Source organism: Chelon labrosus (assembly GCF_963514085.1).
Source record: "Chelon labrosus genome assembly, chromosome: 10".
Lineage (NCBI taxonomy): Eukaryota > Metazoa > Chordata > Actinopteri > Mugiliformes > Mugilidae > Chelon > Chelon labrosus.
In genome coordinates this window covers 5,819,871-5,844,372 of record NC_140360.1, presented here as the reverse complement: position 1 = coordinate 5,844,372, position 24,502 = coordinate 5,819,871, and the positions used below count along the sequence as shown (strand labels likewise).

Below are 24,502 nucleotides of genomic sequence, written 5' to 3'. Positions count from 1 at the left end.
AATAAAGGACTCAGTTAACATACCAAAAGACTTAAGTCAGTTCAACAGTCTAATAACAGAGCAACAATAAAATCAAATACAGGAATATAATGAGAGCCATTTAGTGAGAAATAAAAATATATAAAACAACTTATTAAACGCATAAATAAACATAGTTTGTGATGGGTTACCCACAGAGTTTCCTTTTTAAACCTCAACTTCCCACCAGTCCCCTAGAACTGAAGAAGCTACTTGGATGAGTAGTGAAATGTTTTCTCAAAAACTCTACAAGTCCAGTTGCCTTTTTTAAACGCTTTTTGGATGTACCATGACCTGGATGACTGAGGAACACAATGAAAAAGGAGACAATCCATGCCGTACTTCTGCAGAGGTGGCAAAAGTATTCACATTCTGTACTTAAGTAAAAGTACGGATGCTTGTGTAAAAAAATACTCTGGTAAAAGTAAAAGTACTGATTCAACTCCTTTACTCAAGTAAAAGTAAGAAAGTACAGGCTCTGAAATGTACTTAAGTAAAAAGTAAAAATGATTTTGCCATTAATGAAACGATTCATCCTTTGATAATTTTGCAAAATGAAAAAGTTCTAGCAGAATAATCTAGACTGAATTGACCAGATGTCCTGCATGAGCATCTGGATCATTTTCAATAATAAATTGAGGGTTATTGGGTTGTTGTTTTTAAACCGCTAGCTAGTGTTAGCTATAAACTATCAAGACGGTGTGTTCCCATAGTATTGCTAACGTTGTAAACTAGCTTGCAGAACATCTTCAAAAAGCTAATGATGGCAACAGAAACCACACCATACCTGAATTTGTTTTTTCACATTAGACCAGTAGTTCTCAAATAGTGGGGTCAGGTGGACTTTCAGTATTACCAGAGAACGTCTAATATGGGGAGAAGTTCCACTCTCACTTAACTTCCGGGTTCTGAACTGTTGCAGTTCCACTCTGGTTCCATATGAGGGCGCTCTCAGGACGAGTGCAGAATGAATGGCGGTCTATGGAGCAATACCCCTCAAAATCCACTTTTCTCAGGATATAATTTTTTGTGCAGTAATTTGAATATTGAATTTGAAAGGAGATGCAAAGACATTTCACATTGCTGGGTGTTAGATTTTTTAGAGTCACTTATTTTGCTTTAAAAAGTATTTTAAAATGTCAATGACGTCATACACATCGTACGACCAGATACTGCTTTACGGCAATTCTTCAGTCACTGCTTTGGCGCTTTCGCGCTCTGCACTTTCTTTTCTCTCGAGGCATGGACAACACAGCTGACACGGGTAAATAATCGTGCTAGAAGAGTTTCTGTTTTGTTATTTTAAAAGACCGGGCCGAAAAAAAAAAACTTGGGCGAAAAAGTCCGCTTTAACATTCTGGTCCCGCTTCGGATGCCACGATGCCGTCAAGCGGGATCTAGTCGTAATCAGTCCTTCACTGACCAATCAGCGTTCATTAGCACAATGCTAGCGTGTTATGGGCAACAACAACTCAACGTGTAAGAAAACGAAAGGACATAAGTTCTCGTTCATTCAACTTTTGACCTATAACCCATGTTGAACTTGCAAAACCTACAATCAAATCTGAGATTTCTCAACGACAATCGGGTGAAAGAGACACATTTAGCCGTTTAGCTCCATAGAGTCCCATTCATGTTGCACTCATGGCGATCGCCCCCAGTGGAAATCTGGTGGAACTGCAACCAAAATTCGTTACAATGGGACTTAATGGAGAGGGGGAAGGCTCTCCATAGACGGGCTCTGGTATTACTGTCTTCTTGATGCTTGAACAATAAACAAGCCTCCAGTCACTAGGTGGCAGCAGAGCTTCTGTCTGGGGCGGAATTAACAGAAAGACATGGAAGGCACTGGTAAAGAAGAATGGCATTCTTGGCTACAATCAACTTTAGCAACTCTACAAAAACAGAGTTCTTTAAAAAAAAAAACTGTGAAACGTATAGCTTTTAAGAATTTACATTTGTGTGAAAAGTATTTGGCAAAAAGTATTAAGTTGTTGAGAGACAAATTGAATAACACAAATCCAAATTTTAAGACTGGCATGTCCAGGTTATTGAACTGGGTCCAATCATAGAGGTTCTTTCAGAATAGACAAGTCAAATTGAAAGAAAGAAATAAGATACTCCCTTGTTTCTATTCCTGATTCACAGAATGTGCTACCACTGGAGTCAATATTACTTCAAACATAAAGAAACTTACATGGATCCTTTATGGCTTTAAAGTGCACTTCTACGGCTTTAAATTATACAGGGAATTTAACATATTTACATCTAATTACCCTCTCCATTAATCAGAAAAGGAAAACGTTCTTTGAGGAGCATAGCTCTTAGAAACTGAAAGCTGGTTTAGGTTTCTGCGTGAAACTAACTGACGTACACCTCCCCAGAAATATAACGTAGCGTATTTCCACTTTAGTATTTCCAGTTGCTTCTCCATCTCCGCAATTTTTGTTTTGGATCAATAACGATAGAATACAGGAAAGGTTAACTGAGGAGGTTCAGAGATACAAAAATAGTTTGACTCATCTTCGGCAACAATTTCAATCGCAATTTCAGTCGACGAATCATACAAGTCCCAACCTCCTCAGTTAACCTTTGCTCGATGTGTTGCAAGTTTATTGATCCTGAGCAATCATTTCAAAAATTGCGGAGATGGAGAAGCAGTCAGAAATACTTAAACGGAAACACGCTACTACCAGGGGGACCAATCACAGCTCTTGCGCTCTGCGTTGCCTCGACACATATGTGCACTATTAGAATAATACTATAATTAAATGCAGGGGTACCAAACAGTGGTCAAACCATAGACTGTATATAAATATAGACAGCCAGACGCGTTTTTGTTTATTACTTCGCTCCACAAGTTACAAAGAAATGTTGGATTATACACTGTACTCATTTTAATTATTATTTTTTTTTACAACTCTTTTGTTCCCAAGCGACTGCTTTATGGAGCAGTTTGCATGGTAACTGATGGTCACCATTACCATTACTGCAGAACTCTGGCTGATCATGCATTATATCACATCCTGTTTCTAGAACGTTAAATAATTAACTACAACAAAACTTATCCAAAAGATTGACACTTGAACATGCAGTGCTCCAGTGCTATGACCTATACTGCAGCCAGACACCAGGGAGAGCTCTACTTGCTTTGGCTTCACTTTTGAGGAGCTGTTTCATCTTTATACTGTATATGGCTCAAACCCACCAGTATGGCCTTGTGTTTGACCTTTGTCTCTATGGTACTGACATAAATGTTGTGCTCTGTTTAACAGGTACAGTTGTTCAAAGAGACTGCACACCACAGTCAGACACACAGTGTCGTCCTTGTGAGCCCGGGACATTCATGAACCAACAAAATGGCCTGAATTTGTGTTTCCGATGCACTTCCTGTCATCCAGGTATGGCTTTTACTCTCAATCAAATATTTCCAAAATACAGGTTTGGTCTTTAGTATGACAATACATTTTAACCATAATCACATTGATTTTTTTAGTCCATGGTCTCTTCACCAAGCAGTATTGTACAGAAACATCCGACACAGTCTGTGATGCTTTGAGTGGGTACTACTGCAGAGCTCTGGCTGATCATGCAGGATGTAGTTTGGCAGAGAGACATTCAAACTGTGCACCTGGCCAGAGGATAAAAGTACCTGGTAAGGAACATTAAGTCAAACTATTTTTAAAATAATGATTTTTTTGCTGGATACTGGGTTGTTTTGTAAGAATTTATTTTCTGTTTCTTTTTAGGAACCAGTAGAAATGACACAGTGTGTGAAGACTGTCCGCCAGGGTATTTTTCAAAGGATGGTGTGAACTGCGCAGCTCGGACAATGTAGGACTTTTTGTAGGAAAGAAAAGTCAAATAAAACTGATCCTTGCAGCAATTTTAGTGGAAAACATAAACGTCGAAAAAGTCGTGAATACTTTTTATAGGCACAGTAAAATAATATGACTTAAGACTTTGTCTTATAAAACTACAACTTAACCACTTTGTTTTTAAAATATTACAAATGTATCATTGAAACATTAGAATTATTTTCCTAACAACTTCTTGAATATTTCACATTAATTTGGAAAATGTTCTGAGTTCTGCTGCTTCCATGTAAATATGTGGATTTATTTTAAACTCAGTAATAATTACTTTTACATAAGTCTGGCATTACTGTCAATTTCTGTTAGAAATCAATCACAAAACTAAACAAGTCTTTCTCTTCTCTTTTTTACCAGTTGCTCTGAAAACCGAAATAATGACGTTGTCTGCGGAAGCGCATCAAGAAACCATTACACTTTGCTTGTGCCTTTTTCTTTTTCTCTCGTCATTTACTTGTTGCAACAATAGGTGAGTGCTTGTTTTGCATCTTTAACTAATTTATTTATCTGACAAAAGATATATTACCAGCTAACACACGGCCTGCGGTGCGCTTCAGTTCCCTAACATGCTAATACAGGGGTCTTCCAACGTTTTCCAGGCCAAGGACCCCCAAACTGATGGAGAGATGGAGCAGGGACCCTCTACTTGTTGAAAACAATGCAGGGGGGAGAATAAAAAATGTTTAATCAACCAAAACCTTCGCAACCCCCTGCAGTACCTCCTCTGTCCCCCTAGGGGTCTTCAACAGGAGGTCTGTGCTAATAAATCCCTTCATTGTGTTTTCAGCCACGAGCATATGAACTAACATGATCAACTAAATCATATCCAAGCATTAAGTCATTCCCTGCACTTTAAAATACCTTAACTTTGTTATGTGAACTTTACATACTTACAACAAAGAGCAGAAAAAGTCAGTGGTAAAAGTCTGAAAATAAGTCCAGACGCAGAAAAGAGTTCAGGGACTCAGAGTTCAGGAGGCTGACATGGAGGCAGAGCAGGGTGAGGGTGACCAGGAGGTAGGGCGTTAGACGACCCAGGGGCTGAATGAGGTGAAGCGGGATCAGGAACAGGGCCAGAGCCGACCTTTAGATCAGGAACAGAACCAAAAACAACCTCAGGAACAGGACCAAAGAACACCTTCAGATCAGGGAAAGGGAGTTCATTTCAAGGCCATTTGAGAGTCCATCAGTTCAGAAGGCCAACCAATCAATGTAGTGAGACTCAGGAGTTGTTCGTTGGTCTGTTTTGTTCAACCAAATCAGGGATTTGTCGCAGTCTGACAGTTTGGGGAATTGTATACAGTATTCCCTCGTCTATCGCGGGGGTTACGTTCCAGACTCCCTCCGAAAAGCGACATATTTTTTTTTATTATTTATGCTGTTTTATGTGTGTTTATTTTATTAATTATACTCTTCTATATGTATTTTAAAGCTTTATGAACCCTCCCCACACTCTTATTAAGCTTTTCCATACTCTTATAAACACTTTCTATGCACTTAAACACTTTCTACACTATTGAATGTACTGTGGCGTCTGACTGGACGTCAAAAAGATGACGAGGAGTTGGTCGCAAACCTTTCTTTTATTACATGAACCGTAATAGTTACTGTCGGCTGTAACTTCGCCAAAACAACAACGACAGTTAACTTATTTGATAGTTCTCCGTTCTTCCTCTGCTCCTCACTCGTACTCACCCCCTAAACACGCACGCATGACTCTCTCTTCCTCACCTCACCCCGCCCCCTCGCTTTCTCATCCAGAATCTAAGCATTATAACAAGAACATTACTGCAGGGTCGCTACACTACGTATGTAATCATTTTAACAACAAGGGAGGCGTCGTAGGGCATTAAATTAAGTGATTCACTGCAACAGTGTTACCGAAAGTTTACACACACAGAAACAATAGGCGCAGCAAGATCACGAGATGCTGAACACTTGGTGTATGCCCAGGATGATGTGATCGAAGTGGCGAGGGAACACTATAATGGCATCTTGACTGAAGTGGAATTGTTTGGTTTACATGAGAGAGAGAGAGAGAGGCCTCTAGTTGTTTAGAAGTTAACATGGGTTCCTTTGTGTGTTCTCTCTTTTGGATTGATCTTTTATTGGTCGACCACTGTGCTGTGGAGGATAACGGCTGTCTTAAATATCCTCCGTTTGCTCACCATCACTCTTCAGATAGATGCTTTATTCATCCCGAGGGATAAACTCTTTTCCTGAGCTCCTTGATAAGTGCCATCTCACACTTCCACAAACACGTGTTGTGAAGCTTAGACTGTGACAATTATATATGTAATATTGGCTCATTTTCCTGAATACACAAATACCAAAGTATAATATTTCAGTTTCATTTGTTTTGTTTGTGTTGTCTTTGTGTTTCTGAAGAATGACAACCATATACTGTATCTAACCCTATTCTGGAGATGCATATTTACTAATTGCATACGTTTGTGTATATTGTTGTATTTTTCTAACAGATGTTTTTTTTTTTAATAAAATACATATTTTAATTAAGAAAAACTAATAAAAGGCTACTCAAGACCTGTTTGTGCTTTCCTTTTGGTAACAGTCGATTTCCAGAAAAAAAATTATTTCTCTTCTCTTGTTCCATTGTTATTTATTTTACAGTAAAAATACTGAATGATGAATTGGTTGGTAAAGATGATAACTGATGAAACCAAGGATGTAAAAGGTTTAAACTTGAGGTTTTGTCAAATAACCAGCAGGTGGCGCTTCAGTTCCACAGTAGAAGTTGCAGTGTTGCTCCACAGAACAATTGCTAGAGGTGAACTTACCTTTGCACCTGAATGATATTTAATGTTTATTTTTTCCCTGAATAACCAAATACTAAGGTATAATATTTCAGTTTAATTTGTGTGTGTCGTCTTTGTCTACGCTTATGAAAATTATAAAGAAGACATGCTATTCATCTACTCTTGTGAAAATTGTGAAAATAGGTTCTATTCTCCTATTGGAGACACTTGTGAACAGACGGACTCTAATTTAACACAGTCTGTTTATCACTGCGTTAACATTAGACCGTTTGTTGGGACTGTCAACACAGTACCCAGCAGCCAAAACGGGACAGGTGAATTAGGAGCCAGCGACCATGGTGTTATCATGACTGCTAAGATTTGTGTAGAAGTAAGAGGAAAAATTATTAATTAATCGAAATTAATAAAAGGCTAATCAAGATCTGTTTATGCATTATTTCTATTTGCAGAAAGAATATGCTGTATTTGTGTGCAGTGTGATATTTATATTGTTATTAATTTTACAGTAAAGATACTGACTGCGGTTGAATTTGGTGAGGATGATAACTCTGATGAAACCAAGGACCTGTGCCACCCAGCTGTATGGAGTCTTTCAACTGGTCTTCACCATCTACAGAAGGTACCTGTGCTGTGGAAAACACCACTCCCCAGCAGCCCCAGTGACTACAGACCTCCCACGTAATGAAGACCTTCGAGGGACTTGTTCTCGTACAGCTGCTAGACATGGTCTACACTCAGCTGGACCCCCTCCAGTTTGCCTATACCAGCCGTGACCCGGAGTCAAGGATGCCATCATCTTCCTGCTCAACCGTGCATATGCTCACCTGGATAAACTGAGCAGCACTATAGACCACAGTATGTGAGGCTGCAACACGGTGTGTCTATTATTTTATATCTTAATCTAAGTGTAAAATATCTTTAAAATGTACAGTCAATAAATAATGTAAACATGTCAAAATCATAGTGAAAGTGTGAATGTGATGTTGCTTATGTACTGAGGCAGGGATTTTTTTTTTTAGGAACAATTAAAAAAACGTTTTTCCAGTGTCTTGGCATTACGTTTCTTCGAGGCAAGTTCTTCAGCTTTGGAGAAAACCCGCTCGCAAGGCACTGAAGAAGCTGGCGAGCATAAAAACTGAACCTTATTTGCCGATATAAGATCAAAAAGTTCCCACACAGCGGAGACATTTCTCTTTCTTTGGGGCTCCATATCACGACTTGAAGGAAGAGTTTTAATTTTGGCTCAAAGGATTATTATTTTATTTTTTTTTTTATTTTTTTTTTGCAGGTGCGCTTCCTTATAAACACAGTTTGGCGCCTCAGTGACGGACGAAACAGCGTCAGCATTGGTCACGGGACTTTTTCTTAACCTTTACTCGCACTGACACAGGGGATTTCACTCTATGGGCTTGGCACATGAATCCTTGTTAAGGGTCAAGGAACCTACGGTCATTGACTGTCCTACGGTTCCCACAGACGGTTCCCACAGACATATGCAAGCAGAGTGGTGGAGTGACAGCAGGGACGGCCAATCACAGAAGAAACGTCAGAGCCAATCGAGGAGCTTGTGGGCGGGGCTAAACTAAGAGAAAGAGCGGCCGTTTTCCGCTTGGTCCTAGCGCTTGACGCGTATCTGTTTACTGTAGCGGAACATTGTTTTAGGACGGTAAAAAAGTGCAGGGGTCTCAAATGCTTGTATCTCCGAACTTCATCAGTCAACCAAGTCTAACCAATCAAGAGGAGGAAGAGGAGCCCTTACTAAAGCTGGAATACGCTAAACGGACCAATCACAGCTCTCGCACAGCTCGGCAGAAATGGAGGCGCCGGGTCCAGGCGTGCTGTGCTCACTGAGCTGCAGGAGTTAGAAAACTCGCTAAGGCTTCAAGGTCCAGATGTGTATAAGCAATGAAGAAATGGTTAAAAGAATCAGAATGTGATATTATGGTCACTTTGTTGGCCGTCTTCGGTAAGTTGCTCACGGGAGTATTTTTTTTTTATCATCTTCTATGGCAGTGTTTTTCAACCACTGCACACTAGTGTGCCGGTAGAGATCGTCAGGTGCACCATGGGAAATTATCCAATTTCAACCGAATTGATCTAAAAAACATTTTTTTTTTTTTTTTAAAACGAATTGATTATTATCTGTAAATAATATGCCATTGCCAGGTGTCTGTGTATATGTGTAAGACTTTTTTGTGTGTTTATTTGATTCCTATTCAAGACACTTTGACAAGAATGACTTTATATTGTTATTATAGGCTACAGAGTTTCATTTTTTTTTAACATTTTCAGTTGGTGGCGTGCCTTGTGATTTTTTCAATGAAAAAAATGTACCTTGGCTCAAAAAAGGTTGAAAAACACTATTCTATGTTTCACACCGCCTGTAAACCCTGGCTCTCTTTATGGGGCCATTATTGTAGCAAAACTATCTACAAATGTGTATTTCAATCCGTGTGTGTGTAACTACATTTGCAAATGTGTAAAAAAAAATCCGTGTGTGTGTAACTGGATTTGCAAATGTGTAAAAAACATCTGTGTCTATAACTAGATTTGCAAAAGTGTAAAAAAAAAATCTGCGAATGCGTACATCGATCTGTATGTGTAGATAAACCTGTAAATGTGTGATCTGTAAATATCTGGCCTCTCCATTGGATGTGTTCTTACACGTGACTTTCGCTACACTTCTGCCGCAACAGATCCGCAAATGCGCGCAGCGATTTGCAAATGCGTGTGGAGATTTGTCTGTGTGCCTCCGTAGCTATACAGCTACATACCACCAGTGGGCGCTACGCTAGCACCCAATGATATTAGCTACCGGCTACCTGGGCTGGCTGGTACCGCAGACTGTATGGCTGGGACGAACAGTGGTCCCGATCCCGATGCAATGGAGGCTGGATGGCGTGCTGTAACTACATAACAGGGCTCTCAAATGAGACACACACATTCAATAAGTTCACACGCCACACTTCTCACGCTGAGAAGTGATACAATTCGCCGCACATTATTAACATAGACTGTTTAAAATGAGTAATCTACGAATGGATGAGGCGAAAGCAGACTCCTCTGCTTGAATCAGCGACCTATCAGCAAATCGATGGGACAACATAGTATTTCTAGTGGCCAGGTGAAATAGTAAATGCGTGCACACGTCAAAGAAGAGCTGGAAGTGGAAGCCCAGGAGGATGAACTTATTTTAATGCGTGAGAGCCCTGTTATGTAGTTACAGCACGCCATCCAGCCTCCATTGCATCGGGATCGGGACCAGTGTTCGTCCCAGCCATACAGTCTGTGGTACCAGCCAGCCCAGGTAGCCGGTAGCTAATATCATTGGGTGCTAGCCTAGCGCCCACTGGTGGTATGTAGCTGTATAGCTACGGAGGCACACAGACAAATCTCCACACGCATTTGCAAATCGCTGCGCGCATTTGCGGATCTGTCGCGGCAGAAGTGTAGCAAAAGTCACGTGTAAGAACACATCCAATGGAGAGGCCAGATATTTACAGATCACACATTTACAGGTTTATCTACGCATACAGATCGATGTACGCATTCGCAGATTTTTTTTACACTTTTGCAAATCTAGTTATAGACACAGATGTTTTTTACACATTTGCAAATCCAGTTACAAACACACGGATTTTTTTTTACACATTTGCAAATGTAGTTACACACACACGGATTGAAATACACATTTGTAGATAGTTTTGCTACAATAATGGCCCCATACCTCTCTGTTTTCCAGTGCTATGGCTCGGCTTCCCGTTTATACTACCTGGGTTGTGTTGTGGAGTAGAGAAGTACAAAACACGCGATGGACGGTGCTGTTCGAAGTGTCGTAAAGGTACTGAAATATAAAACAACAAATGTTATCAAATGAAACTACGACCTCCGTTTTGTCTTTAGACCTTCACACTTTATTACCATGTTCAACATCAAATCAAGCTTTAATATAAGATAAGATAAGACATGTTCCTTGTTGCATCAGCTACCCAAGTACTACCAGATGTTTTAAATGGTGTACCTTGAACAGTGGTGTTAAGGTGATTGTGGATTGCCATTAATTCACATTTATATATATTGACATTGCAGTATATATATATATATACTGCAATTTCCCCATTGCGGGACTAATAAAGGTTTTTCTTATCTTTTCTTATCTTAAAAAAAAAAGACCTGAAGCCTTTGAAAAGAGGGAGATGGCATTCAGGGCTATTGGAATTTGTGCCTCATTTTTAAGAAATGGAGTGGTATCATCAACGACTAAAGGCCACTCCATTATGTTCATGATCGCCAGCATGTCTTCAGCCATAATAAATATTAAGGGTGAAGCTGGGCAACCCTGACAGATACCTCTCTTGACATCAAATCTTTTACAAGTACCCCAGGGTAATACTACAGAGCTATTCATATTGCTATAAAATGTTTCAGTCAACCCACTGGAGTATTCCCCAAAACCCAAAATGTTGCAGAGTGTCCAGAATAAAAGCGTTTTCAATTTGTCCCAAGTCTAAGAATAAATTAATAAATTGAGTTTATTAACTGAATTTGTAACATTTCAACAAGACTGCTCGGTCTGCTCGACACCTCCCCCCACTATTTGAGAAGTACTGCTTTAGGAGTATGTGCACTGTTAGAATAATACTAATACTATACTGAAATATAAAACAACAAATGTTATCAAATGAAACTACAACCTCCATTTTATCTTTAGACCGTCACACTTTATTACATCCAGTCAAGCTTTAAAAGATGAGATAAGACAAGACACATAGTATGGGGAATTGTCCTTGTTAGCAGTAGGACAGTGAATTTGGCAAATATATATACAGAAGACAATGACGACTTCGACATGGTTAAAAAAAGAGATGGTTACCAAAAAGACACAATACAAATTTGAAAAATATATACAAAATAACAATGCTCTGAAAAATAAAAAAACTAGAAATATAAAGACATTCTGTGTATACAGTTTGCCAACGGTGGAATAAACTCTACAAATAAATAATTGCTTAAACTATGAGATGGTGAGGTAGTGGTTTTGTGCAAAAAGGCAGTGCAAAAGAGCAGATTTATTTGTGCAGAAAGACAGTTCTTATTGACTCAGGCTGGAGTTGTACAGCCTGATGGCAGCTGGAATGAAGGACCTGCGGTAGCGTTCCTTGTTGCATCGTGGATGCAGCAGTCTGCTGTTGAAGGAGCTGCTGAGGTCTGAAACAGTCTGATGCAGTGGATGAGAGGGGTTGTCTATGATTGATGTCAGCTTGGCTAACATCCTCCTCTCACCCACCTCCTCGATGGAGTCCACAGAGCAGTCCAGGACAGAGCCGGCCCGTCTGACCAGCTTGTTCAGCCTCTTCCTGTCCCTCTCTGAGCTTCCACTGCTCCAGCAGACCACTACATACAGGATGGCAGAAGCCACCACAAAGTTGTAGAAAGTCCTGAGCAGTGACCTGCACACTCCAAAGGACCTCAGTCGTCTAAGCAGGTGGAGACGTCTTTGGCCCTTCTTGTACAGGGTGTTTGTGTTGTGTGTCCAGTCCAGTTTGTTGTTTAGGTGAACACCCAGGTACTTGTATTCCTCCACGACCTCAATGTCCAAGCCCTGGATGCTCACTTTGTCTTGCTGGCGTTAATGTGCAGGTGGTTCAGAGCACACCAGTCCACAAAGTTGGCGATGACCTCCAGGTACTCCAGGAATTTCTGGAGGTGGCAGCTGTCCGTGTTGTGTCTGAAGTCCGATGTGTACAGGGTGAAGAGGAAGGGAGAGAGCACAGTACCCTGTGGCGCCCCTGTGCTGCAGACTACCACATCAGACACACAGTCGCAAAGCTGTCATTTTGACAGACGTACAACTGTAATGCAGACAGAATGAAATTTCTCTGAGCTGTGTGCAAACGTAGTTAAGTAAACTAAGAAGTAAAAGACTCAGTCAAAATAAGGTGAAGGACTCAGTTAACATACCAACCAGTTCAGCAGTCTAATAACAGAGCAACAGTAAAATCAAATACAGGAATATAATGAGAGCCATTTAGTGAGAAATAAAAATAAGTAAAACGACTAATTAAACACATAAATAAACTTCTGATGGGTTACCCACAGAGTTTCCTATTTAAACCTCAAATGTCCCACCACTCCCTTAGAACTGAGGAAGCTACTTGGATGAGTAGTGAAACTCAAAAATAATCAAATTTAACAACTCTATAAAAAAAAGATTTTTCTTTTGTTTTTTTTTTAAGTGAAACATATAGCTTATAAGAATTTACATTTGTGTAAAAAGTATTTGGCAAACATAGTTACATTTCTGGGGAGGTGCATGTAACTGACCTAACCTTAACCTTTGGTTAATCATTTTAATAACATTTGTCTGGAATATCTAAAGATAGAGTGGGTAAATGATTCTCAAGAGTTCTTACATTTTGTAGAGTAGTATTCTCCAAATATAGTTGTGTCCCATTGTAACCATATATTCAGCATTGTTTTGTTTCTCCTTCAGAATATTCTCAAAATTAGTGTTCTCTCTAGTCTTTAAATCTTTGGTAATAGTATTACCCAAGTACTACCAGATGTTTTAAATGGTGTACCTTGAACAGTAGTGTTAAGGTGATTGTGGATTGCCATTAATTCACATTTATATATATTTTAAAAAAAAGACCTGAAGCCTTTGAAAAGAGGGAGATGGCATTCAGGGCTATTGGAATTTGTGCCTCATTTTTAAGAAATGGAGTGGTATCATCCGCCAATTGGCTAACGACTAAAGGCCACTCCATTATGTTCATGATCGCCAGCATGTCTTCAGCCATAATAAATATTAAGGGTGAAGCTGGGCAACCCTGACAGATACCTGTCTTGACATCAAATCTTTTACAAGTACCCCAGGGTAATAGTAGAGAGCTATTTATATTACTATAAAATGTTTCAGTCAACCCACTGGAGTATTCCCCAAAACTCAAAATGTTGCAGAGTGTCCAAAATAAAAGCGTTTTCAATTTGTCCCTAGTCTAAGAATAAATTAATAAATTGAGTTTATTAACTGAATTTGTAACATTTCAACAAGACTGCTCGGTCTGCTCGACACCTCCCCCCACTATTTGAGAAGTACTGCTTTAGGAGTATGTGCACTATTAGAACAATACTACAATTAAATGCAGGGGTACTAAACAGTGGTCAAACCATAGACTGTATATAAATATGGACAAGGTGTCCCCACTTCCTTGCATTGGCTAAACTGACGCTATTTTCTGGGGATATGGGCGTCGTCGGTACGGTCCAAGAGTGGAACCACGCGGAGCCTTGATATCAGTGACCCAACCACACTTCAACCAGACTCGTTTTTGTTTAATACTTCGCTCCACCAGTTACAAAGAAATGTTGGATTATACACTGTAGTCATTTTTAATAATTTTTTTTTACAACTCTTACGTTCCCAAGCGACTGCTTTATGGAGCAGTTTGTATGGTAACTGATGGTCACCATTACCATTACTGCAGAACCCTAGAGCGTTAAATAATTAACTACAACAAAACTTATCCAAACGATTGACACTTGAACATGCAGTGTTACAGTGCTATGACCTATACTGCAGCCAGACACTCTATTTGTTTTGGCTTCACTTTTGAGGAGCCGTTCCATCTTTATACTGTATATGACTCAAACCCACCAGTGTGGCCTTGTGTTTGACCTTTGTCTCTATGGTACTGACATAAATGTTGTGCTCTGTTTAACAGGTACAGTTGTTCAAAGAGATTGCACACCACAGTCAGACACACAGTGTCGTCCTTGTGAGCCCGGGACATTCATGAACCAACGAAATGGCAAGAATAAGTGTTCACAATGCACTTCCTGTGATCCAGGTATAGCTTTTACTCTCAGTCAAATATTTCCAAAATAAAGGTTTGGTCTTTAGTTTGACAATACATTTCAACCATAATCACATTAATTTTTTTTAGTCAATGGTCTCTTCGCCAAGAAGAGACCATTGAAAAGAAAAGTCAAATAAAACTGATCCTTGCAGCAATTTTAGTGGAAAACGTCCTAAGTCGTGAATACTTTTTATAGGCACAGTAAAATAATATGACTTAAGACTTTGTCTTATAAAACTACAACTTAACCACTTTGTTTTTAAAATATTACAAATTTATCATTGAAACATTAGAATTATTTTCCTAACAACTTCTTGAATATTTCACATTAATTTGGAAAATGTTCTGAGTTCTGCTGCTTCCATGTAAATATGTGGATTTATTTTAAACTAATTGATAATTACTTTTACATAAGTCTGGCATTACTGTGAATTTCTGTTAGAAATCAATCACAAAACTAAACGAGTCTTTCTCTTCTATTTTCCACCAGTTGCTCTGAAAACCAAGTGAAGGACAAAGAAGGAAGCATAAATAGTGACGTCGTCTGCAGGAGTGCATCAAGAAACCATTACACTTTGCTTGTGACTTTTTCTTTACTCGTCATTTGCTCAGTACTTGTTGCAACAAGAGGTGAGTGCTTGTTTTGCATCTTTAACTGATTTATTTATCTGACATGAGATATATTACCCGCTAACACATGGCCTGTGGTACACTGAAGATCCCTAACATGCTAACATATCCCTTCATTATGTGTTTCCAGCCACAAACAGAGATACGAACTGACCTGATCAACCAAATCATATCCAAGCATTAAGTCATCCCCTGTGAACTGCATTTTAAAATACCTTAACTTTGTCAGTCACAACGGCTAAACACAGGAGTGTGTTGGTAAAAAATGTAAAATAGAAGACAAGTTTTGTACTTTTTTGTACAATTAATGCCTCTTAAAAAGTATTTGCACTTCTCAGAATTTTCTAAATTTCTGTATAGAAAAGTTTCTACCTGAAAGTAGACAGAGAACATTTAACTAAAATATTATACTTGTGTATTTGTTTATTCAGGAAAATGAGCCTATATTACATATCTGTGAGTTATGTGAACTTAACATACTTTTGTGAAAGAAAACAAGGAGCAGAAAAAGTCGGTGGTAAAACTCTGAAAATGAGTCCAGAAGCAGGAAAGAGTCCAGGGACTCAGAGTTCAGGAGGGTGACCAGGAGGTTAGACGACCCAGGGGATGAATGGAACAGGGCCAGAGCCGACCTCAGGAACAGGACCAAAGAACACCTTCAGATCAGGGAAAGGGAGCTAATTTCAAGGCCATTTGAGAGTCCATCAGTTCAGAAGGCCAACCAATCAATGTAATGAGACTCAGGAGTTGTTCGTTGGTCTGTTTTGTTCAACCAAATCAGGGATGTGTGGCAATCTGACAGTTTGAGGTATTATATACAGTATTCCCTCGTCTATCACGGGGGTTACGTTCCAGACTCCCCCCAAAAAGCGAATTTTTTATTTATTTATGCTGTTTTATATGTGTTTAGTTTATTAATTATACTGTTGTATATGTATTTTAAAGCTTTATGAACCCTCCCCACACTCTTGCACTCCCGAGGATAGCCCGACAATGGCTATCCTCCGTTTGCTCACCATCACTCCTCAGATAGGTAGATGCTTTATTTATTTATTTATTTTTTTTGCTGAGCTCCTTTATAAGTGCCATCTCACACTTCCACAAACACGTGTTGTGAAGCTTAGACTGTGACAATTTATATATGTAATATTGCCTCATTTTAAGTATAATATTTCAGTTTCATTTGTTTTGTTTGTGTTTTGTTTTGTGTTTCTGAAGTAAGATCATATACTGTATCTAACCCTATTCTGGAGATGCATATTTGCTAACTGCATACGTTTGTGTATATTGTTGTATTTTTCTAACAGATGTTTTTTTTAATAAAATACATATTTTAATTAAGAAAAACTAATAAAAGGCTACTCAAGACCTGTTTGTGCTTTCCTTTTGGTAACAGTCGATTTCCAGAAAAAAATATTTCTCTTCTCTCGTTCCATTGTTATTTATTTTACAGTAAAAATACTGAATGATGAATTGGTTGGTAAAGATGATAACTGATGAAACCAAGGACGTAAAAGGTTTAAACTTGATGTTTTGTCAAATAACCAGCAGGTGGCGCTTCAGTTCCACAGTAGAAGTTGCAGTGTTGCTCCACAGAACAATTGCTAGAGGTGAACTTACCTTTGCACCTGAATGATATTTAATGTTTATTTTTCCTGAATAACCAAATACTAAAGTATAATATTTCAGTTTAATTTGTGTGTGTCATCTTTGTCTACTCTTATGAAAACTATAAAGAAGACATGCTATTAAGTGCTATGCTTAAGTATTTATCTGAACAGATGGACTCTAATTTGACCTTGAAATTAACTTTTGCCTCTTTTGCCTCTTACAAAGTCATTTTCCTGAATAAACACATAGCAGAGTATAAGATTTCAGTTTAGTTTGATTTCTATTCATCTACATCTGTAAAAATTATGAAAAGAGGTGCTATTCTCCTATTGGAAACACTTGTGAACAGACGGACTCTAATTTAACACAGTCTGTTTATCACTGCGTTAACATTAGACCGTTTGTTGGGACTGTCAACACAGTACCCAGCAGCCAAAACGGGACAGGTGAATTAGGAGCCAGCGACCATGGTGTTATCATGACTGCTAAGATTTGTGTAGAAGTAAGAGGAAAAATAATTAATCAATCAAAACTAATAAAAGGCTAATCAAGATCTTTTCATGCATTATTTCTATTTGCAGAAACAATATGCCGACTTAGTGTGCAGTGTAATATTTATATTGTTATTCATTTTACAATAAAGATACTGTGGTTGAATCGTGCATATGATCACCTGGAGAACTTTAGGAAAACCCAGTTCTCATCTTTCGAATGTTGACGTTCGAAGCCGTTAAAGAAGAAACATGTGGGTGGATAGCTGGTAACTCATTTACATGAATAACCCCACTCCCCCTCCAACTTTTTTTTTAAGGTGAAAAAAATTGACCATCCCCCCTGATTTTTTTTTTTGCAACTCGACTGCTGAGTGCGCCGTATCGTGGGAATTTCTCTGCGAAAAAATACAAGGTGTGGCGTGAGCCCTGAACAAGATTCTTACGGCCATATACTAGAAACCGGTGGAGTCTTTATTGTGTGGGCGGGTCTAAACTAAGAGAAACAGGCTTCAGCTTGAGCGGCCGTTTTCCGCTTGGTCCTATGCTTGACGCGTATCTGTTTACTGTAGCGGAACATTGTTTTAGGACGGTAAAAAAGTGCAGGGGTCTCAAATGCTTGTATCTCCGAACTTCATCAGTCAACCTAGTCTAACCAATCAAGAGGAGGAAGAGGAGCCCTTACTAAAGCTGGAATACGCTAAACGGACCAATCACAGCTCTCGCACAGCTCGGCAGTAATGGAGGCGCCGGTTCCAGGCGTGCTGTGCTCACTGAGCTGCAGGAGTTAGAAAACTCGCTAAGGCTCCAAGGTCCACATGTGTATAAGCAATGAAGAAATGGTTAAAAGAATCAGAATGTGATATTATGGTCACTTTGTTGGCCGTCTTCGGTAAGTTTTTTTTTATTCATCATCTTCTATGGCAGTGTTTTTCAACCACTGTACCGCGGCACACTAGTGTGCCGTGAGAGATCGTCAGGTGCACCGAGGGAAATTATCCAATTTCAACCGAATTGATTTTTTTTTTTGAAAACGAATTAATTATTATCTGTAAATAATATGCCATTGTCAAGTGTCTGTGTATATATGTAAGACTTTTTTTGTGTGTTTATTTGATTCCTATTCAAGACACGTTGACAAGAATGACTTTATATTGTTATTATAGGCTACAGAATTTCTTTTTTTTAACATTTTCAGTTGGTGGCGTGCCTTGTGATTTTTTTCAATGAAAAAAATGTATTGGCTCAAAAAAGGTTGAAAAACACTATTCTGTGTTTCACACCACCTGCAAACCCTGGCTCTCTGTTTTCCAGTGCTATGGCTCGGCTTCCCGTTTATACTACCTGGGCTGTGTTGTGGAGTAGAGAAGTACAAAACACGCGATGGACGGTGCTGTTCGAAGTGTCGCAAAGGTACTGAAATATAAAACAACGAATGTTTTCAAATGAAACTACGACCTCCGTTTTGTCTTTAGACCTTCACACTTTACCATGTTCAACATCAAATCAAGCTTTAATATAAGATAAGACATGTTCCTTGTTGCATCAGCTACCCAAGTACTACCAGATGTTTTAAATGGTATACCTTGAACAGTAGTGTTAAGGTGATTGTGGATTGCCATTAATTCACATTTATATATATTTAAAAAAAAAAAAAAAAAAGATCTGAAGCCTTTGAAAAGAGGGAGATGGCATTCAGGGCTATTGGAATTTGTGCCTCATTTTTAAGAAATGGAGTGGTATCATCAACGACTTAAGGCCACTCCATTATGTTCATGATCGCCAGCATGTCTTCAGCCATAACATTTTTGTTAAGGGTGAAGCTGGGCAACCCTGACAGATACCTGTCTTGACATCAAATCTTTTACAAGTACCCCAGGGTAATAGTACAGAGCTATTTATATTGCTATAAAATGTTTCAGTCAACCCACTGAGTATTCCCCAAAACCCAAAATGTTGCAGAGTGTCCAAAATAAAAGCGTTTTCAATTTGTCCCAAGTCTACACTGTTAAAAACTGTTACTTAGATCTAACTCAAAAAAATTAAGGCAACATTTTCCAACCACTTTTTTCGAAGTTTAGCGAACTAACTAGTAATTTGAGTAAGGAGAACCTAATAATATGCATTTCACTGTATGCTAAAATATTAAGTAGCATTTGCAAACAATGGGCAAGAAATTGAGTAAAATCAATGAAAAAGCATCAGTATATGAAACTTAATTAAGTAACATGAAATTAAAAATTAATAACTCATGTACTCTATTATTTTTTTTATTATTTCTTTGTTTTAGTTAGCATTATCATACATTTAACAAATAAAGAGAGATATCAATTTTATTAAATCACTACCATATCCAAACAGTGGTAAGTAGAAAAACCAAGTCCATCCATATTCAGTGCATAAAAGAACATGAGCTTATAATGTGCTGCTTAGGAAAACACCATAAGTACATAATATTAAAAACATTTCTACATTAACATTAACACTTTTGCAACAATTTACAATCATGAACATCTGACCTCATATTAGCAGAACATCTTTAAAAGATATTAGAAGAGCATTTAAAACAACGTGGGCAATCTAAATGAATGCATGACAAGGCGTGGCTGTGTCCAAAGGTCCTTCATCACGGATTAGGCAATAATCCAAAACATCATGTAAAACCCCCACTGACTTTTTGTGATGATATCATCATATAGCGCTCTTATGTGGCAGTTAACTAATTAAAATATCAAGAGGAAGGATGGTAATGCAAATAACAAGTTAATCAAAAATCTAACTTAAATGGCTTTAAAACGTATCAACAAAGTTAATACACATCAAGAAATCTGGGTTAGGCATTTTCAATCAACAAATACACAGAAAAATGACATTATGTGTACAGGGGCGGAACAGTGGTGAGGTGGTTAGCAGCACTGATGCCTCACAGCGAGAAGGTCCCGGGTTCGAATCCATGGGCCGACTGGTTCCTTTCTGTGTGGAGTTTGCATGTTCTCCCTGTGTCTGCGTGGGTTCTCTCCAGGTTCTCCAGCTTCCTCCCACCGTCCAAAGACATGCTGGTTAGGGTCATTGGTGATTCTAAATTGGCCGTAGGTGTGAGTGTCTCTCTGTGTTAGCCCTGTGATAGACTGGACACCTGTCCAGGGTGAACCCCCGCCTCTCGTCCGATGACAGCTGCGACCCTTAACAGGAATAAGCAGAAGATTAACGTAAGATGAATGAATGAATTATGCGTACAGTACATGGTGAGCATACACTTGTTAAGCTGTAAAACTGGTATATTCAAATCAGTGCCGATAATCCATGTTTGCAGCCGATGGGGCCTCTCTGAAAAGGTGTGTTAGTGGAACAACTGGAATGACTGACAAATGTGTGAATGTACCACAGTGGGACCAACAGATACTGTTGGATATCCATAAGCTTCTTGTTAGGACACCTGGAGGAGCACTACTGTTTATCTGTTACTGCAGGCGGGAAATCTGGCTACGTGCTAAGGTGCAGCGACCTCCGCTGGCTGAGAACTACCGTATACTGTAGACTGTATTATGGTGCCGGGACGCCGTGGTAGTTTGCACTGCTCACCACAAGCTAATGACTGTTAAATGCCGACCCTTCGGGTCATTCCACACTAAGCCATTGTGCGGATAAATGGTAATATTCGCCACTGTTTATCGGGTATGTGACAGTCACCACCAGCATGTGTGTGTGTGTGTGTGCCAGACAGACAGTGAGGAAGTCTAAGCAACGATAATGTTTTTTTTTTAGAAGTTACGCACTATCTGTATGAAATAAACTACTGCGCAAATACATAATTTGCTTATCATAAAACGCGCACAGGTATAGACAGTAGCTAGCTAGCTAGCTAGCTAACTGGTTGAAGGTCACGAACTGTTGTGTATATTTGAAATGGCGTTGGGGGCCGCTAATGTAGCTAGCATAATGTAGGAAACAGAGTAATGCCTTTGCAACAAGCGCAATACGGTCATGTTAATTGGGACAAAATCTAACATTGAACAATACAAAGTGGGTGAAGTATTTTTTATCCTCGGGCTCAGTGAAAACGTGCGAAGCTACACTCAGAGAAGAGTGAAGAATCTGTCCGGGCTTGTTCTTCCGTTGCAGGTGGGCGGGGCGTGTCGTTCTACGTCTGACATAAGCTTTAAAACTGAGTTTTGTGAAATTAATTTATGGTCAAATCCAATGAAATTAATTGTATTATAGAAAATATTAAGTTACGAAAATATACACACGTTTTACTTAGGGTTAACTCAAAAAACAAAAAAACCCCAAAAAGAAATCAATTTGTTGGAGTAAATATACTTTTAAAAATAAAGTCATATGGACAATGCCACTGAGAGGCTTTTTACAGTGAATAAATTGAGTTTATTAACTGAATTTGTAACATTTCAACAAGACTGCCCGGTCTGCTCGACACTTCACCCCACTATTTGAGAAGTACTGCTTTAGGAGTATGTGCACTATTAGAATAATACTATAATTAAATGCAGGGGTACCAAAGAGTGGTCAAACCATAGACTGTATATAAATATGGACAAGGTGTCCCCACTTCCTTGCATTGGCTAAACTGACGCTATTTTCTGGGGATATGGGCGTCGTCGGTACGGTCCGAGAGTGGAACCACGCGGAGCCTTGATATCAGTGACCCAACCACACTTCAACCAGACTCGTTTTTGTTTAATACTTCGCTCCACCAGTTACAAAGAAATGTTGGATTATACACTCTAGTCATTTTTAATTTTTTTTTACAACTCTTACGTTCCCAAGCGACTGCTTTATGGAGCAGTTTGTATGGTAACTGATGGTCACCATTACCATTACTGCAGAACAAGAGAGCGTTAAATAATTAACTACAACAAAACTTATCCAAACGATTGACACTTGAACATGCAGTGCTACGGTGCTATGACCTATACTGCAGCCAGACACCAGGGAGAGCTCTACTTGCTTTGGCTTCACTTTTGAGGAGCCGTTCCATCTTGGAGCAGTTCCATCTTTATACTGTATATGGCTCAAACCCAGCAGTGTGGCTCTGTGTTTGACCTTTGTCTCTATGGTACTGACATAAATGTTGTGCTCTGTTTAACAGGTACAGTTGTTCAAAGAGATTGCACACCACAGTCAGACACACAGTGTCGTCCTTGTGAGCCCGGGAAATTCATGAACCGACCAAATGGCCTGAATTTGTGTTTCCAATGCACTTCCTGTGATCCAGGTATGGCTTTTACTCTCAATCAAATATTTCTAAAATAAAGGTTTGGTCTTTAGTATGACAATACATTTTAACCATAATCACATTGATTTTTTTAAGTCCATGGTCTCTTCACCAAGAAGAATTGTACAGAAACATCCGGCACAGTCTGTGATGTTTTAAGAGGGTACTACTGCAGAGCTCTGGCTGATGATGCAGGATGTTACATCCTGTTTCTAGACTGTCAAATCATTTTTTTTCAAGGATGGTTTCTGTCATTTTAGGTAGTTAATATAATGTTGATGCATGTTCAAGTGTCAATATTTTGGATAGGTATTCTTGTAGTTAATTATTTGACGAGTATTTTAGTGTTTTAGTTTGGCAAAAGTCCCATCAACTAACATGGAGGTGGAGCTTATGACCTATACTGCAGCCAGACACCAGGGGGTGTCTGGCTTTGCCTTCACTTTTGAGGAGCAGCTCCACCGTCCATCTTTATACAGCAGTGTGGCCTTGTGTTTGACCTTTGTCACTATGGTACTGACATAAATGTTGTGCTCTGTTTAACAGGTACAGTTGTTCAAAGAGATTGCACACCACAGTCAGACACACAGTGTCGCCCTTGTGAGCCCGGGACATTCATGAACCAACGAAATGGCAAGAATAAGTGTTCACAATGCGCTTCCTGTCATCCAGGTATGGCTTTTACTCTCAGTCATATATTTCCAAAATAAAGGTTTGGTCTTTAGTATGACAATACATTTTAACCATCACATTGATTTTTTTAGTCAATGGTCTCTTCGCCAAGAAGAATTGTACAGAAATGTCCGACACAGCCTGTGATGTTTTGAGAGGATACTACTGCAGAGCTCTGGCTGATGATGCAGGATGTAGTTTGGCAGAGAGACATTCAAACTGTGCACCTGGCCAGAGGATAAAAGTACCTGGTAAGGAACATTAGATCAGACTGGTTTTAAAATAATGGATTTTTTTTCGTTGATGCTGGGTTGTTTTGTAAGAATTTTCTGTTTCTTTTTAGGAACCAGTAGAAATGACACAGTGTGTGAAGACTGTCTGCCAGGGTATTTTTCAAAGGATGGTGTGAACTGCACAGCCTGGACAGTGTAGGAGTTTTTGTAGGAAAGAAAAGTCAAATAAAACTGATCCTTGCAGCAATTTTAGTGGAAAACGTCCTAAGTCGTGAATACTTTTTATAGGCACAGTAAAATAATATGACTTAAGACTTTGTCTTGTAAAACTACAACTTAACCACTTTGTTTTTAAAATATTACAAATGTATCATTGAAACATTAGAATTATTTTCCTAACAACTTCTTGAATATTTCACATTAATTTGGAAAATGTTCTGAGTTCTGCTGCTTCCATGTAAATATGTGGATTTATTTTAAACTCAGTAATAAATAATTACTTTTACATAAGTCTGGCATTACTGTGAATTTCTGTTAGAAATTAATCACAAAACTAAACGAGTTTTTTTCTTCTCTTTTCCACCAGTTGCTCTGCAAACCAAGTGAAGGACAAAGAAGGAAGCATAAATAGTGACGTTGTCTGCGGGAGTGCATCAAGAAACCATTACACTTTGATTGCGTCTGTTTCATTACTCGTCTTTTGCTCAGTACTTGTTACAACAAGAGGTGAGTGCTTGTTTTGCATCGTTAACTAATTATTATTATTTATCTGACACGAGATATTATACCCGCTAACACATGACCTGTGGTACACTGAAGGTCCCTAATATGCTAACATATCCCTTCATTATGTTTTCAGCCACAAACAGAGATACGAACTGACCTGATCAGCTAAATCATATCCAAGCATTAAGTCAACCAGAGCCGACCTCAGGAACAGGACCAAAGAACACCTTCAGATCAGGGAAAGGGAGTTCATTTCAAGGCCATTTGAGAGTCCATCAGTTCAGAAGGCCAACCAATCAATGTAGTGAGACTCAGGAGTTGTTCGTTGGTCTGTTTTGTTCAACCAAATCAGGGATTTGTCGCAGTCTGAGTTTGAGGAA

The 24,502-nt window shown here is 39.0% G+C and overlaps 1 protein-coding gene across 1 annotated transcript; it reads left to right on the top strand.

Annotated features, from left to right (window-relative positions):
• Positions 1-21,836: 21,836 nt before the first annotated feature.
• LOC311495054 (tumor necrosis factor receptor superfamily member 14-like) lies at positions 21,837-24,502 on the top strand. Its single transcript, XM_084554366.1, has 4 exons — positions 21,837-22,512; positions 23,232-23,414; positions 23,507-23,591; positions 23,983-24,502. The coding sequence occupies exons 1-4, from the start codon at positions 22,284-22,286 to the stop codon at positions 24,149-24,151; spliced, it is 666 nt and encodes a 221-aa protein (XP_084410492.1). The 5' UTR covers positions 21,837-22,283; the 3' UTR covers positions 24,152-24,502.